At 43.6% G+C, this 14268-nt stretch overlaps 2 protein-coding genes across 5 annotated transcripts; both read left to right on the forward strand.

The window, feature by feature from the left end:
- The first annotated feature begins 1729 nt into the window (after positions 1-1729).
- pcolcea (procollagen C-endopeptidase enhancer a) lies at positions 1730-14052 on the forward strand. 4 transcript variants are annotated; one of them, XM_078107389.1, is made up of 10 exons: positions 1730-2196; positions 2771-3005; positions 11534-11642; positions 11725-11983; positions 12374-12498; positions 12618-12751; positions 12855-13183; positions 13277-13354; positions 13435-13602; positions 13708-14052. In XM_078107389.1, exons 2-10 carry the CDS (start codon positions 2917-2919, stop codon positions 13836-13838), a joined length of 1422 nt encoding a protein of 473 aa, XP_077963515.1. In that variant the 5' UTR covers positions 1730-2196; positions 2771-2916; the 3' UTR covers positions 13839-14052. The 4 variants fall into 4 exon arrangements, with proteins under 4 accessions (XP_077963515.1, XP_077963519.1, XP_077963516.1 ...); XM_078107393.1 differs by having other exon boundaries at positions 1747-2196; positions 2836-3005; XM_078107390.1 differs by having other exon boundaries at positions 1772-2196; positions 2600-3005.
- LOC144410423 (uncharacterized) lies at positions 3589-10886 on the forward strand. The gene is made up of 2 exons (XM_078107388.1): positions 3589-4247; positions 7932-10886. The coding sequence occupies exon 2, from the start codon at positions 7960-7962 to the stop codon at positions 10420-10422; it is 2463 nt and encodes an 820-aa protein (XP_077963514.1). The 5' UTR covers positions 3589-4247; positions 7932-7959; the 3' UTR covers positions 10423-10886.
- Positions 14053-14268: the final 216 nt, after the last annotated feature.

Here is a 14268-nt window from a genome sequence, read left to right on the forward strand (position 1 = left end):
TGGTCTCTATCACATTCTTAATAGTGCGAATAACTACGAGGGAAGGTTAGTCGGGTTTATTCATGGCAAAGATTTCATCCCTGTGAGCCCTGATGCTGGTGAAAGCCGCTTCGCCGCCACGTAACGTGAAACATGTAGGTTCACGTTTTGACCACCAGGTGTCACCGTGAACCCACTCACATCATGTCGTGAACCCACTCACATGTATGTGGAGATGTCCACAAATTCACCATAAATATATATATATCACAAAACATCCCACGTATGAACATTCTGGATTTATGGATTGCATTTTAGTATTTAAAAGTAATTTAGTAAGTATAGTATGTGAGAACCCATCATACAAGCACTAGTGCCGTGGTAAAGATCCAGATAGATATACTATATTATTCCCACAAGGGATAGTAGTGATACACTAAATGAACTAACTAAACAAAAGCGCAGATATTGAACCAAACAAACCAATAATAGTGTTATAGTCGACAAAAAGTGAACAGAAAGAGCTGCACAGTTTGGGATCCAAGCCTGAATGTTTCCCCACCCCCTCCACCATTTACATGTACTGGCTGTGTTGGGTCGGCAGTAAAAAAGAGTCGGGAAAAGTCTTGTCATTTAGATTTCTTGTATATATTTCTTGTACAATTCCTCTTCTTTGACCTCAATTTGTTTGGCCCTTTCATCCTCATACCAAGTCATCTGTGACTTACCCATGGCATCACCCTGCATACCCCTACTGGCAAAAGACGTTGTGTCTCCTGAGCATTGTCCATGAAAGGAGAAGCAGACCTCACAGCTTCCATGCGATACTTTACTCTTCCAGTTTAATTGTTATTAGACAAACAGATGCATCTACAGCTCGTGCCATGTTCCCTATTATAAGAAATCACTTCAATGCACCCTGTGGAACCCTGTGGAAGCCAAATGAGGTGCCATGATCTTTTTAGCACATTGTGAGCACACTGAGCACACAATATTGCACTTTTCCAAGGAGTGCACAATGAAGTGTACTGTATTAGAGAGCTCTGTCAGAACGTGGGGACAAATGTTAATGTGTCATACTTAGTCGTGCTTTGCTCCATCTGTAATGCTCTTTACGGGTGTCTCAGGTTATCTCCACGGACATCCTTTCTAATCCAATCTTTGTTCTTTTTAAACAGCGAAGAGTAAATTTCAGATTGCAGAGAACAGATTGTTGTATGATTGTTAAGAAAATCAACATTTTCGGTCCGCCACCGTCCCAAATGGACTCGCACAACTGCACACATTTGTTAGTCATTCTGTTTTACATCTCTCACGCACAGTGCCACATTGTACAAGGTTGTAAAGAATCTGAGATATTATCTCTGGAGTGTAATAATAATAATAACAACACAGGGTGAGATGAACATGACCGAAAAACAGCAACACGCAAAAAACACTTTTCACCCTGTGAAACTGTCTCTCTGTCTGCTCAGAGACAAGTTTATTGTTCCACTTCTCTGACCCTCCCTCTTGTTACCCCCCCAGCGCCCCCCACCCATCGACTCCCCCACTGCTATTCCCTCTGACTCTGGAAAAGGAATGCACGTCCGACTCGAAGGGTTCTTCAGGAGTGATTGCAGAAACCTACACCCGTGGCTTGGCTTCTTGCTAAGTGCAAAGGTCACTGTTACTCCCACCCGTAATGCTGGCGGCTGCACAGTTGTTGACGCTCAGACGCAGTCGCCCCCCCCAGCAGACTCTGCACGTCATTGCATTCCTATTTCTGTTGCCTCTTATCAGGACTTCGGGTCAACACAGCACAGCACAGCAGGACCATGGACTGCTCAAATCCGCAGCTCACTATTAGATGTTCGTTTTTAAAAGTCAAAATAAACTTTTGCAGTCGTGTGCCACTGCGTGTACCCAGAGACGCAACATCTCTGTGCTAACGCTGCTTGGTGTTTTTGTGTGCGGGCTTCAGGATTTGATGAAGGCGTTACAGCTCTGTGGTCTGGAAAAGTGGCATATTTGACAGCATCGTTGAAAACACCGTCCCCTCCAGAGGCCTCATTAATGTAGGCCAGAGGGTTTGCTCTTCAGTGAATCCTGAAACTGAAAGAACACTCCCCCCACTGAAGTGTTATTCTTGCCTCGGTGGATTGCGGGGGCATGTAAACGCTCTTCTGACGCAGATGCTTTGGAGCTTGAGGAGCCCCTGGGGCTCAGGGAAATACGGTAAGCAGAAAGAAATCATTAGTTTTATTATACTTCTTTGTCTAAATCCTTATGGATCTACTTTTGGATCCTGTGTGTATTTTTTGTAAAGCTAGAAATCAATAAAATAATCTGTTTTGTTAAATTGAAGGTCTTCCACATTGCTTTGGAATTTATGGCCTTACACTCGTTGACTGGTACGTCCCGTGGTTAGAGCCCCAGGCCCTGCACCCACCTGTGCAACCTAGTAATCAGCCAGCGACTCAGAATGGGTGTTGATGGATTTAGTGGCCATGTTATCTTGAGTTTATGCTTCTTCAACTTAAGTTTCCTCCATACAGAGAACCAGAGACATCTGCTGCAGTTAGATGTGCACAAAGCTTCAGACACAACTTGTGACACTCCCTCTGCACCTCTTTCCTAGATGTCTCCCTTCGTATCTTAGAACCAGCGTTATTATGGGGAAACATCTGGCTCTAATTAGAGCCTCCAGCTCCCTCCCTCCCTCCCTTCCCGCTCGCATCATCCCCCTCATGGCTTTTGGTCACCGCTCTTGTCCTCTCAGCACCTCTGTCTGTCTCTCCATCCGTTCTAGCACTTTCTTCCACCCCCCCCCACCTCCCCCTCTACATCATTCAGTGATTCTCCCCGCCCGTCCAGAGCGAGCGTCCTCCCCGTCCGCCAGCTCCTGCCTGCTGCTAGCTCCCTCTTCTGCAACAGACTGTTCGTTTTACGTGCATCATGATGCATGCGGACTGCATCTGGGGTTTCTCCTTGTTCCTGTCTCTGACTTTAGGATGGACAAAGGCGCAGGAGACCAACTACTCCAGGTGAGGACAAAGTCTGTGACAAGAAATGTGACTGCTTGATCCATTCTAATCTTCATTTTCGTCGCTCTTTGATGAGCCTTCCATTGCTAGTTTGAACAAAACCAATTGAGCCCACAAGAGCCTGTAACTTGAAGACTTAAAATACTCTGAATTCTTTCCTGTCTGTCTCAGCTAATTCTTTCCAGCTCACTGTTTGATTGGGCAGATAGTTGTCCCGTGTTTTTTTTGGCCCATGGAGTGAAGTCTGCAGTGGCTGAGCCGCCACAGATGTTAATGCTTTCGTTTCTGCCTATGGGGGTCGAATTAGAAAAACGTGGCTCCATCTCTGGACGTCATGGCTTTTAATCAGCAAGCGTTAGACTTTGCTGGGGTTCTGCTGTCTGACATTGTAGTTAGTATTTTTCTTCCAGTGGTATTGTTGGAGCTATATTTTTATTTTTGTTTATTTTGGGTTTAAGTTAATTTATAGCCTTACTTATTTCTTTTTCTTTTCCTGTTAAAGTTAATTTGGTGTATTTTGTATTTATGCTTTACTCGTATTGTCGTTTATTGGTCACATGGTGTTATGTTCATTTGCATAAGTAGGTCAAGGTGGGAGGTACTTCAGGCACGAGGGCATATGGTTTTTTACCAGCGTGAGAGAGGCAGCAGAAATGTCTGTGAGCATGCTTATGTGTGTGAATAAACCGCCTCAAACTCAATCTTGTTATGGACATTACTTTGCTTTGGTACCTCTGAACCTGCGTAAAGCCTAACCATGACGTAGCCTCGAGTGGCCATTTGAGAAGTTTGTTATTATTTGTTTTTGTTTAAGTTTATGGACAAATAGCCACTACAATAAGTAAAAAACCCGCCCTGGATATATCGTTGGTTTACGTGGATACTGGACTTGTCGTTTGCTCGATTACCGTTTCGAAAGTGGATTACTCACCTGGATGCGGGAGACAAACAAAGGAAAGGGCCTAGGAGTGACGGAGGTGTGGGCTGGATACAGTGCAAACATCGAATAATACGACCCATCCGACAGTGTAAAGTTTCCCTGGACACCGTACTGGATAACGGTGAAGCTACTGGAGCGCTGGAGCTGCACTACGGAGTGGAGGATATTATTTGCTGCAATTTGAATTCGCAAAGGCCCAAAGCCTTCACAGGTAACGCGCACGGCCGCGCGCAACAACAGCTACTGCGTGCATTCAACTCCGTGTACAAAGGCAACCACCGCAACAAACAAAGTTCCACAAGGTATGTGCTGTATTCAATCTTTGCAAACAACTGTGGGTGTACATGACCGGCATCAACAAAGGGTAAAATGTCTGACGTTGCATCTAAAGCCAAAAGCGACACGGCGCTTCCTACAAGAAGACGCACAAGTTTTACTGCTAAAGGAATGATGTTTTTTATGCAAACGTGTCAGGAAAAGAGATCGATGCAATACAAACGAGCCAAATCGTACATGAATAAGATGGATAAGTTGATGCATTCTGCAGACAATATTGATGCAGTCAAGTCTCTTTTGGATCAAATAATAATATGTGTTGATGAGGCAAAACAACATCATTTATCATTTGTGTCACTGGACATACCTCAGGATGAGAAGGAGAAACAAGATAAATATTTTGAACAAAAGGAGAAGTGTTTTTCAAGCTTTATTGATGACGTCAAAGGCTGGTTATCAAATGCAGGCCATTCATATGAACTTCCAATTGAACCACCTGATAATCAAACTGATATTGGGCCTGAGGACAGTGTATCCAATAAAGGTTCTGCAGCGCGTTCAAAGGCTGGCTCTAAATTGTCAAGGATTTCATCCAGTGCATCTGCAAAAATATTAGCGCAAGCAGAGAGAGCAGCATTACAGGAGCGCATGGCTGCTCTAAAGCAAAAGCACACTTTGGAGGCGCAGGAGGAACAAATAAGACTTGAACAAGAGGAATTACGGAAGAAACGGGAACATTTAAGGAGAGAAAAGGAACATTTAAGGAGAGAAAAGGAACAACTTGCTCTGGAGGCAGAATTAAAGGTGACAAATGCAAAATTGGAGGTTCTGCAAGTAAGCTCAAAGTGTGGCTCTAAAGTGTCAAGATGTGCATCTCAAACATCAGATGGCATGAATTCTTACTTGAAAAGGTCAGAAATTCAAGGGACATATGAACTAAATCCGAATGCTGAACGCTATGTGCCCACCAATAAAAGCTCTGAACCTACCTCCAGTCGCTTGTTAAATTCTGTCCCTGTTGGTGTTCAACCCAAACATGTTGTAAAACAAATACCCATACCTAATGTCATTTCTGTGTTTCAAAGGCAAGGTACGCAATCACTTGGTTCGCAAGATGTTTGTGACGATAATCAACCCACCAATTCTCCGGACATTTTGAATATCATGCAGCGTCAAAATGAAATAACTGCGCTGTTGGTCCAACAAAACACAGCCTCTGCTCTACCTATGAGAAGTATACCTGTATTTGATGGTGATCCCCTGTATTTCAAATCTTTTCTCAGAGCCTTTGAAAATTGCATTGAGGATAAAACTCAAAATTTCAGTGATTGTCTGTACTTCCTAGAACAGTACACTAGGGGGCAACCAAGAGACATTGTAAGAAGTTGTCAGCATATGCCCTCTGAACCAGGTTATCAAAGAGCAAAAGCGCTTTTGATTGAACATTTTGGCAGTGAACATAAAATCTCTTCTGCTTACATGGACAAAATCAACAACTGGCCCTCAATAAAACCTGAGGATGTTAACGCTCTGCAGTCATTCGCTTTGTTCCTTCGAGGTTGCTCCAACATAGTACATCATATAAAGTACATGAAGGAGTTGGACATGCCAGCTAACCTCAGGACAATCCTAATGAAACTCCCATACAAGCTGAGGGAAAAGTGGAGAAATGTGGCATGTGACATACTGGAGCAAACTGGAAGCAGAGCAGTGTATGTTGATTTTGTGAATTTCATTGAAAAACAAGTCAAAATTGTTTCAGATCCTCTGTTTGGAAATATTAATGATGTTTCTCCAGCCAGCTATACAAAGCTATCCATGCAAGTTAAGCAGAAAAAGAAAAGTGGTACATTTGCCACCAGCATTAATGCACCAAAGGATGGACATAAAGAAATGGAAAACTTGACAGCTCACAGTAACCAGCTCAAATGTATGTTCTGCTATCTTACCAATCACACTCTGGAAAAATGCTTTCAGTTTAGAAGAAAGACACAACAGGACAAGATTCAGTTTCTAAAGGAGAAGGGCGTTTGTTTTGGGTGCTTGAAACATGGACACACGAGCAAAGACTGTAGGGGTCGGTTGGATTGTGAAGTGTGTCACAGGAAACATCCATCTGTCCTGCATGTGGAGAAGGAGGATACTACAAGGATAACCTCCAAAGAAACTGTGAGCACTGTATCCGGGAAGCAGCAGACGTGTGGTCATATTGGGGCTGGTGAAGAGGATATTGCAGTTTTTCCCATTGTGGCTGTGCAGGTGAAAAGTCGGAAAAGTAATAAAGTTGTGCATACTTATGCTTTCCTGGATCCTGGGAGCTCTGGGACTTTCTGTACTACAAGTATGGCTGAAAGGCTGGGAGTATCAGGAAAAAACTGTAATGTAGTGTTGAGGACAATGGGGCAGACTAAAACCATTAGCACTACTATAGTAACTGGTCTGGAGGTGTCTGGATTTGACACCGATGACTTTATTGAGCTACCATCTGTTCTGACACAAACAAAAATGCCTGTATCTAAAATCAATGTGCCATGTCAGGATGATGTTGCCAAATGGGCGTATTTGAGCAGCATTAGGCTACATGAAGTAGATGCAGATATAGACTTGCTCATTGGAACCGACTCGCCTAAAGTTTTGGAGCCATGGGAACTGATAAATAGTCAATGTGGTGGACCGTATGCAGTGAGGACCAGAGTTGGCTGGGTCATAAACGGGCCTCTTCGTGCTGGAAACTCTGAAGGTACTGGTGTCAAATCAGGATGCATTGTTGTAACTGCTAATCACATATCTGTGGAACACTTGGAAAGTATGTTGATGCAACAGTATAATCATGACTTTACTGAAAGAACAAGTGATGAACAACTTGAGATGTCAAGAGAAGACATTAAATTCATGAAAATTGTGGAGAGTACGACAGTGCTTAACAATGAACATTATTACATTGACTTACCTTTCAGAATTGACGATCCTGTTTTGCCAAATAATCGCTGCATTGCACTACAAAGACTCCAAAGCCTGAAGAGGAGATTTAATAGAAATAGTTCATTCAAGGCTCAATACGTTGATTTCCTTAACAACATGTTAGAGCAAGGATATGCAGAAAAGGTTCCCACAAATGAGCCCACTCTGGAACAAGGAAAGGTGTGGTACATTCCCCACCATGGTGTACATCATCCAACCAAAGGAAATTTGCGTGTTGTGTTTGATTGCGGCTGTACCTACAAAGGTACATCATTGAACAGTCAGCTCTTGCAGGGCCCAGACTTCACTAACACGCTAATTGGTGTCCTTCTTCGGTTTAGAGAAGAGCCCATCGCTGTTATGGCTGATATCAACGCCATGTTCCATCAGGTCCGGGTGCCATATAAGCACGTTAACTTCTTGCGCTTTCTCTGGTGGCCCAATGGAGACGCTACAGCGGAGCCAGAGGAATACAGGATGTGCGTGCATTTGTTTGGAGCTGTATCCTCTCCAAGCTGCTCAAACTATGCACTGAGGAGAACTGCTGAGGATAATGCACTGCAATATTCACCCGATGTCCTTCGTACAGTCAAGACAAATTTCTACGTGGACGACTGTCTTAAGTCCACTGTGACAGAGGAAGATGCAGTGAAGCTCATAAATGGATTAACATCTCTCTGTAAAAAAGGTGGCTTCCATCTCCAAAAGTGGGTCACAAATAACTCAAATGTGTTTGCACTTATTCCTAGCAACATCAGAGCAGTGGGTTTGGAGAACATGGATTTGGACAGGGATCAACTCCCTATGGAAAGAGCTCTGGGGATGCAATGGTGTGTTCAAGGAGATACGTTCAGCTTCAGGACTGCAGTGCAGGAACGTCCACACACTAGGAGGGGCATCCTTTCTGTGGTGAGCTCTCTTTACGACCCGCTGGGTTTTTTGTCTCCTTTCATAATCCCTGCCAAGTTACTGTTACAGGAGCTGTGCAGAATGAACTTCAAATGGGATGAGCCAGTTCCCTGTGATGTCTCTGAACATTGGTCTGAGTGGCTCTCTGAACTTCAACATATGAGTGGATTTAAAGTGGAACGGTGCATTAAACCCAAAAACTTTGGAACACAATTGAAAGCAGAACTGCATCATTTTTCAGATGCTAGTCAAATAGGATATGGCACTGTTTCATACTTGAGATTGGAGAGCACTGACAATGTGCATGTTTCATTTATCACAGGCAAAGCTCGTGTCGCTCCTCTAAAGCAACTAACCATTCCACGCCTTGAGCTTGCTGCAGCTGTGCTTGCTGTTCGAGTGAACACAATGCTGTTGAAAGAGCTACAGTTGCCATTGCAAAGGTCATTCTTTTGGACCGATAGCACTACTGTTCTCAAGTACATCTTTAATGAAACAAAGCGCTTTCACACATATGTTGCCAATCGTGTCAGCACCATAAGAGAATCCACAGACAAAGATCAGTGGAGGTATGTAAACACCAAAGACAATCCTGCAGATGAAGCTTCTCGAGGACTAAGAGCTCAGGAGTTTGGAAAAGGAAAATGGCTAAAAGGACCGGACTTTTTGCACTTGCCCCCCACCAGATGGCCGAAACTCGACTTGGACGCCTCTTCCATTCCATCGGATGATGCAGAGGTGAAAAGGGAACTTAAGGTGAATGCTGTTACAATACACAGTGACGATCCCCTCAGTCAGCTCATTCACTATTTTTCATCCTGGAGAAAGCTTAAAACATCAGTGGCCTGGCTGTTGGAGCTTAAAGAAAGACTTTTACTTTTGAGCCGAAAGAGAAAAGAATATGTGGTCAACCAGAATGAGAATGTGGAAAAGGAGATTAAAAAATTCAAAGCCGCACTTGGAAAATCCAACTTGACACCAGAGCGGTTGGAGGAAGCCGAAAAGGCAATAATTCAGTTTGCGCAAAACCAAAGATTCAGTACTGAAATTTCCTCACTAAAACATGACCCAAAGACTGTTTTTAAAGACAGTCCTCTGTATCGCCTCGACCCCTTCATCGAAGATGGCATCCTCAGAGTTGGTGGACGTCTGTTTAAGTCTGTTCTGCCGTGGGAGGTAAAGCATCCTGTGATTCTGTCAAAGGATTTGCATGTTTCCCAGCTCATATTGCGTTACATCCATTGCCAACTTGGACATGCTGGACGCAATTACATGCTGCACAGATTGAGACAGAAGTATTGGATCATAAATGCCAACTCTGCGGCCAGGAAGATTCTCTCACAATGTACAGTGTGCAGAAGGTACAGAGGAAAGCTTGGAGAACAGAAGATGTCCGACTTACCGGAGGAACGAGTTGTGCCTGATAACGCACCCTTTACAAATGCGGGAGTGGACTATTTTGGACCATTGGAGGTGAGGAGAGGGAGAACTGTGCTGAAGCGATATGGAGTGATATTTACCTGTATGAGTAGCCGCGCAGTACACCTTGAGGTGGCACACTCCCTCGACACAGACTCCTGCATTAATGCTGTGCGAAGATTTATCTGCAGAAGGGGACCTGTGACAAGTATAAGGTCAGATAATGGCACAAATTTTGTTGGTGCGAAGAAGGAACTGAGGCAGGCATTGGCCGCTTTAAATCACTCTAAAATTGAAAGGACTTTTGTGCAGGAAGGAATGACGTGGAGTTTTAACACCCCAGCTGCATCTCACCAAGGTGGCGTTTGGGAGCGTCTGATTCGCTCTGTGCGCAGTGTACTTACCTCTGTTATTGGACATCAACTGCTGGACGAGGAAGGCCTGCAAACGCTGTTTTGCGAGGTGGAGGCGATACTCAATGACCGGCCAATAACTAAGGCTTCAGAAGATCCCAATGATTTAGAAGCGCTTACTCCAAATCACATTCTCCTGTTAAAAGGCAAGCCCATTCTGCCATTAGGTCTGTTTGAGAAATCTGATCTGTACATTAAGAGGAGATGGAGGCAAGTGCAGTACGTTGCGGAGCTTTTCTGGAAAAGATGGACAGCGGAGTATTTGCTTGTAATGCAAGAAAGGCAAAAATGGACGAAGCAAAAGAGAAACTTTATTCCAGGAGATATTGTCGTAATCGCTGATGCCACAGCTCCAAGAGGCTCATGGATGATGGGCAGAGTGCTAAGCGCCATAGCTGACTCCCGAGGACTGGTTCGCTCTGTGAAGGTCCAAACGAAGATCAGCGTCCTGGACAGACCAATAACCAAGCTCTGTCTTCTCTTGGAGGCTAATAATTGACTATACAACTCATTCTTTCTCCTATCTCTGTCTTCCATCTGTTTGTTTCTTTCAGATATGGAGAATCCGAAGATGTGAAGATTCCAGTTTAATGCTTAAGCTACAATTAGAAAATAGCTCCTTTGTGTTAAAGCTAAGGTTAATTGTGGGTAAAGTACCGTTACAATTAGGGGCTGGGTTGTTGGAGCTATATTTTTATTTTTGTTTATTTTGGGTTTAAGTTAATTTATAGCCTTACTTATTTCTTTTTCTTTTCCTGTTAAAGTTAATTTGGTGTATTTTGTATTTATGCTTTACTCGTATTGTCGTTTATTGGTCACATGGTGTTATGTTCATTTGCATAAGTAGGTCAAGGTGGGAGGTACTTCAGGCACGAGGGCATATGGTTTTTTACCAGCGTGAGAGAGGCAGCAGAAATGTCTGTGAGCTTGCTTATGTGTGTGAATAAACCGCCTCAAACTCAATCTTGTTATGGACATTACTTTGCTTTGGTACCTCTGAACCTGCGTAAAGCCTAACCATGACGTAGCCTCGAGTGGCCATTTGAGAAGTTTGTTATTATTTGTTTTTGTTTAAGTTTATGGACAAATAGCCACTACAGGTATTTATGTGGAGTATGTTTACTTCTTCAGAATGGAGGATATCTGAAGAATGTGTTGGAATAGTATATCAGCTGTAAAATATACTTGTCAGCTATAACTAAAAAAAAGAAACTACGGAACTTTTTTCTTCAAACAGCCCCCCTGCCCCTTCCAACATTTTTACACCATGACATCCAGAGGGATTCATTTCACTTTCATTTAATTTCAATACTTCTTTCACAATAATCAGTCATAGGCTGTGGCATAACGTCTTTCAACACTGTATGTGGATCTTCATGTTATCCACCGCAGTAATGCGCTAACAAGGTTTTTTGGGGAAGAGTGTAGATTGTCATTTGATTTGTAAACTATCAAAATTAGCCAGCTAGCTCCTGTTAGCTGGCTCAGTCTAAACCTTTGTTGAGAGTTGAGAGAGTCCTGCACTAGTATTAATTCAATTCCATTCACTCATTGACCTTGAATAGTTTTATTCCATCATATTCTATCCCCCATTGTCTTCTTCTTCGCAGGCCTGTGTTCCGCTGTGGAGGTGATCTGGTTACAGACTCTGGCTTCGTTGGCAGTGAGGGCTTCCCAAGATTCTACAAACCCAACAGCAAATGTACCTGGCGTATCACCGTGAGTCACTCTCCCTGTGACCCGTCTTCATGCTGACTCCTGCCTCGGTGTCTGACTCATTTCCACTTCTCTGGGTCTCCAGGTCCCGGAGGGAAACGTGGTCATGCTCTCTTTCCGCGCTTTTGACCTGGAGACTGACCCCCGATGCCGGTACGACTATCTGGACGTCTACAACGGTCAATCCAACCAGATGCAAAAACTAAATCGCCTCTGTGGAACTCGTCGGCCCGGTTCTCTCATTTCTACCACAAACACCATTACGCTGGAGATGGTGTCAGATGAAGCGACGCAGGGCAAAGGGTTTTTGGCGTATTTCAGTGGAGCCAAACCGTATGTCGATGGTATGTTATTTTTAAATGACATTTCATATCACGTAGACAAATATGTTCATCCTGGATGGGCTTACTGTTGTCACGCAGCAAAGGAGCGCCTGTGCTTCACTCGGAGTAACGCATTAGTGCCCAATGGGAGGGGGGGAACAAATGTAACCTATAAGTTTTGGATTTACTCTTAGCTCTGTAATTTCTGCTGTTGTTAAATAATACAAAAGCCCAAAGGAGCAGGTTAATTGTACACGTAAAAACTGATACTATAAGTGGGAGAAAGGTGCACAGGCCTGTGAGTATTTCCTTTAAGTATACTTTTGACTCTTTTGATCTTTGACTTTAAAGTAAAAATGTTGGTTTGTCTTATTTTTTTATTAATTATTCTGTGTGACCGATTTGTTTCAGACCAGCAGTTCTGTGGGTCAAAGATGACAAAAGCTCAGGGTGAGATCAAGACGCCCAACTGGCCTGACAACAAATACCCTGCATCGACCAGCTGCTCCTGGCTCGTCATTGTGGACCCTGGAATGGTCGGCAGCCCACCCACTCCCCGACCGGAAACATTTTCAAGTCTCAACGCCCCCAACATAGAAATAAACAGTTTAAGTGATTGGTTGACATGATATTTTTCTTTCTGTTTGGGAACCAGGTAATTCAGGTGAAGTTCGACAAGTTTGTCTTGGAGACTGACACGTATTGTCGGTTCGACTATGTTGCATTCTTTAACGGTGGAGGAGATGATACAAGCCTAATCGGGAAATACTGTGGCGATCAGGCCCCACAGTAAGTTTCAGAGATCCATGAAGGTCTTAGTTTGCCTCTAAACTTATTTTAAAATTGACAGTTTTTTTTTTACATTTTTCACCTCATCTTGTCTTCTTTGCAGGCCGATCACCAGCAGTGGCAACGTGCTGATCGTCCAGTTTGTGTCCGACTCAAGTGTGACGTCCGATGGATTCCTCGCCCACTATACCAGCGTGCCAGGTGCTCCTCAGATACTGACATTCAACTCAGCAGCCGGTACAGGGTCCATCCCCTCAAAACCTGCAGCCCTACCTGCCGCCACCATAAAGCCACCGGCCCCCACTGCCAAATATGTGCCACCTGAGCCCACCATGAAACCAAAACCTGTCAAACCCACGAGAGGCCGTGGACAGGGCACCACAGGCCAGGACAGGAGGCCACCTGTCACTACGCCAAATGGGAAGAAGCCTGGTGGGTGAAGCTATCTGCAGGCTACACTTGCGTTTCAATGTGTGGAAGAAGTGTATCTAATGTTCATTTGTTTGGCATTATTTGTGTTTTTAGTCCCTCAAAACCCCGTTTGTGCCAAAGCATGTAAAAGAGATGGAAAAATCCAGTCCAGTTTCTGTGCCAGTGGATTTGGTGAGTTTCATCCCCATTTGCGTGATGCAACAAGTAACTAATACAATGCTGTGTTCTCACTGAGCTCTTCTTTCTCGCAGTGATCACTGGTAAGGTGACCTCTCTTGCCCGCCAACAAGGTACTTTTCGTATCGGCATCACCCTCATTAGGGTCTACAAAGCAGGAGGACTAACAATGACCCCGGTCGGAGAGACTGTGTCTGTTAAGCTCGTGTCACAGTGCAGGAACTGCCCGTTTCTCAGCAAAGGTATCTTGGATTTACATACACATACACCACAGAGTATTAGTATGTCCATTCACTCAAAGGTATATATACAAATCACTATTTCTGGTTGCTCTTCCGTTCTTTTAGGTGCCGATTACATTATCATGGGACAGGTGGATGAAGAAGGACGTGGCACCCTGAAACCTGGTGCATTCACAGCTCCATATAAAGCCCAACATGAAAGATTATTAATGAATGTCAGCCAACAACCCTGTTAACCCCGCACAACTTTCAAGGCTGGGAAATTCAGATGACATATGATGGCAGAAATCACACTGTGAAGTAAAAATCTATTAATGCACAATATTACAGTAAGAATTTCCCTTCAGTTTAATCCACCAATTTAAAAGAATAAAAATTATTTTATTCAAACAACTGCCAAACCTAATGTTTGTAATTTATATATCAATAAAGGTTTTTGTATCTCTTTCATATGGTCTGGTAGCATTCTTTTTCAGAACTCAGAACTGAATCTCAGCTCAACTGTCTTTGTTTCCGACTAGTGGATTTAAAGTGTAATAGCACTTTAGTTAAATTATTGCTAATCCTATTTTTGTTTGTTGTTTGGTTTTAAATTATTTTAAATCCTTTGATATGACTCGACCACTAATCTAGTCTACCCACAATGTGTCAGGTTCTGCTATCTGT

The sequence above is a fragment of the Gasterosteus aculeatus genome, chromosome 7 (genome assembly GCF_964276395.1).
Source record: "Gasterosteus aculeatus chromosome 7, fGasAcu3.hap1.1, whole genome shotgun sequence".
Classification (NCBI taxonomy): domain Eukaryota; kingdom Metazoa; phylum Chordata; class Actinopteri; order Perciformes; family Gasterosteidae; genus Gasterosteus; species Gasterosteus aculeatus.

Coding starts and splice junctions, on each gene's coding strand:
- pcolcea (XM_078107389.1), top strand. CDS start 2,917: ATGATGCATGCGGACTGCATCTGGGGTTTCTCCTTGTTCCTGTCTCTG. Junction 3,006..11,533: donor CAGGAGACCAACTACTCCAG/GTGAGGACAAAG, acceptor TCTTCTTCGCAG/GCCTGTGTTCCGCTGTGGAG. Junction 13,184..13,276: donor GCCAAATGGGAAGAAGCCTG/GTGGGTGAAGCT, acceptor TTGTGTTTTTAG/TCCCTCAAAACCCCGTTTGT.
- LOC144410423 (XM_078107388.1), top strand. CDS start 7,960: ATGGATTTGGACAGGGATCAACTCCCTATGGAAAGAGCTCTGGGGATG.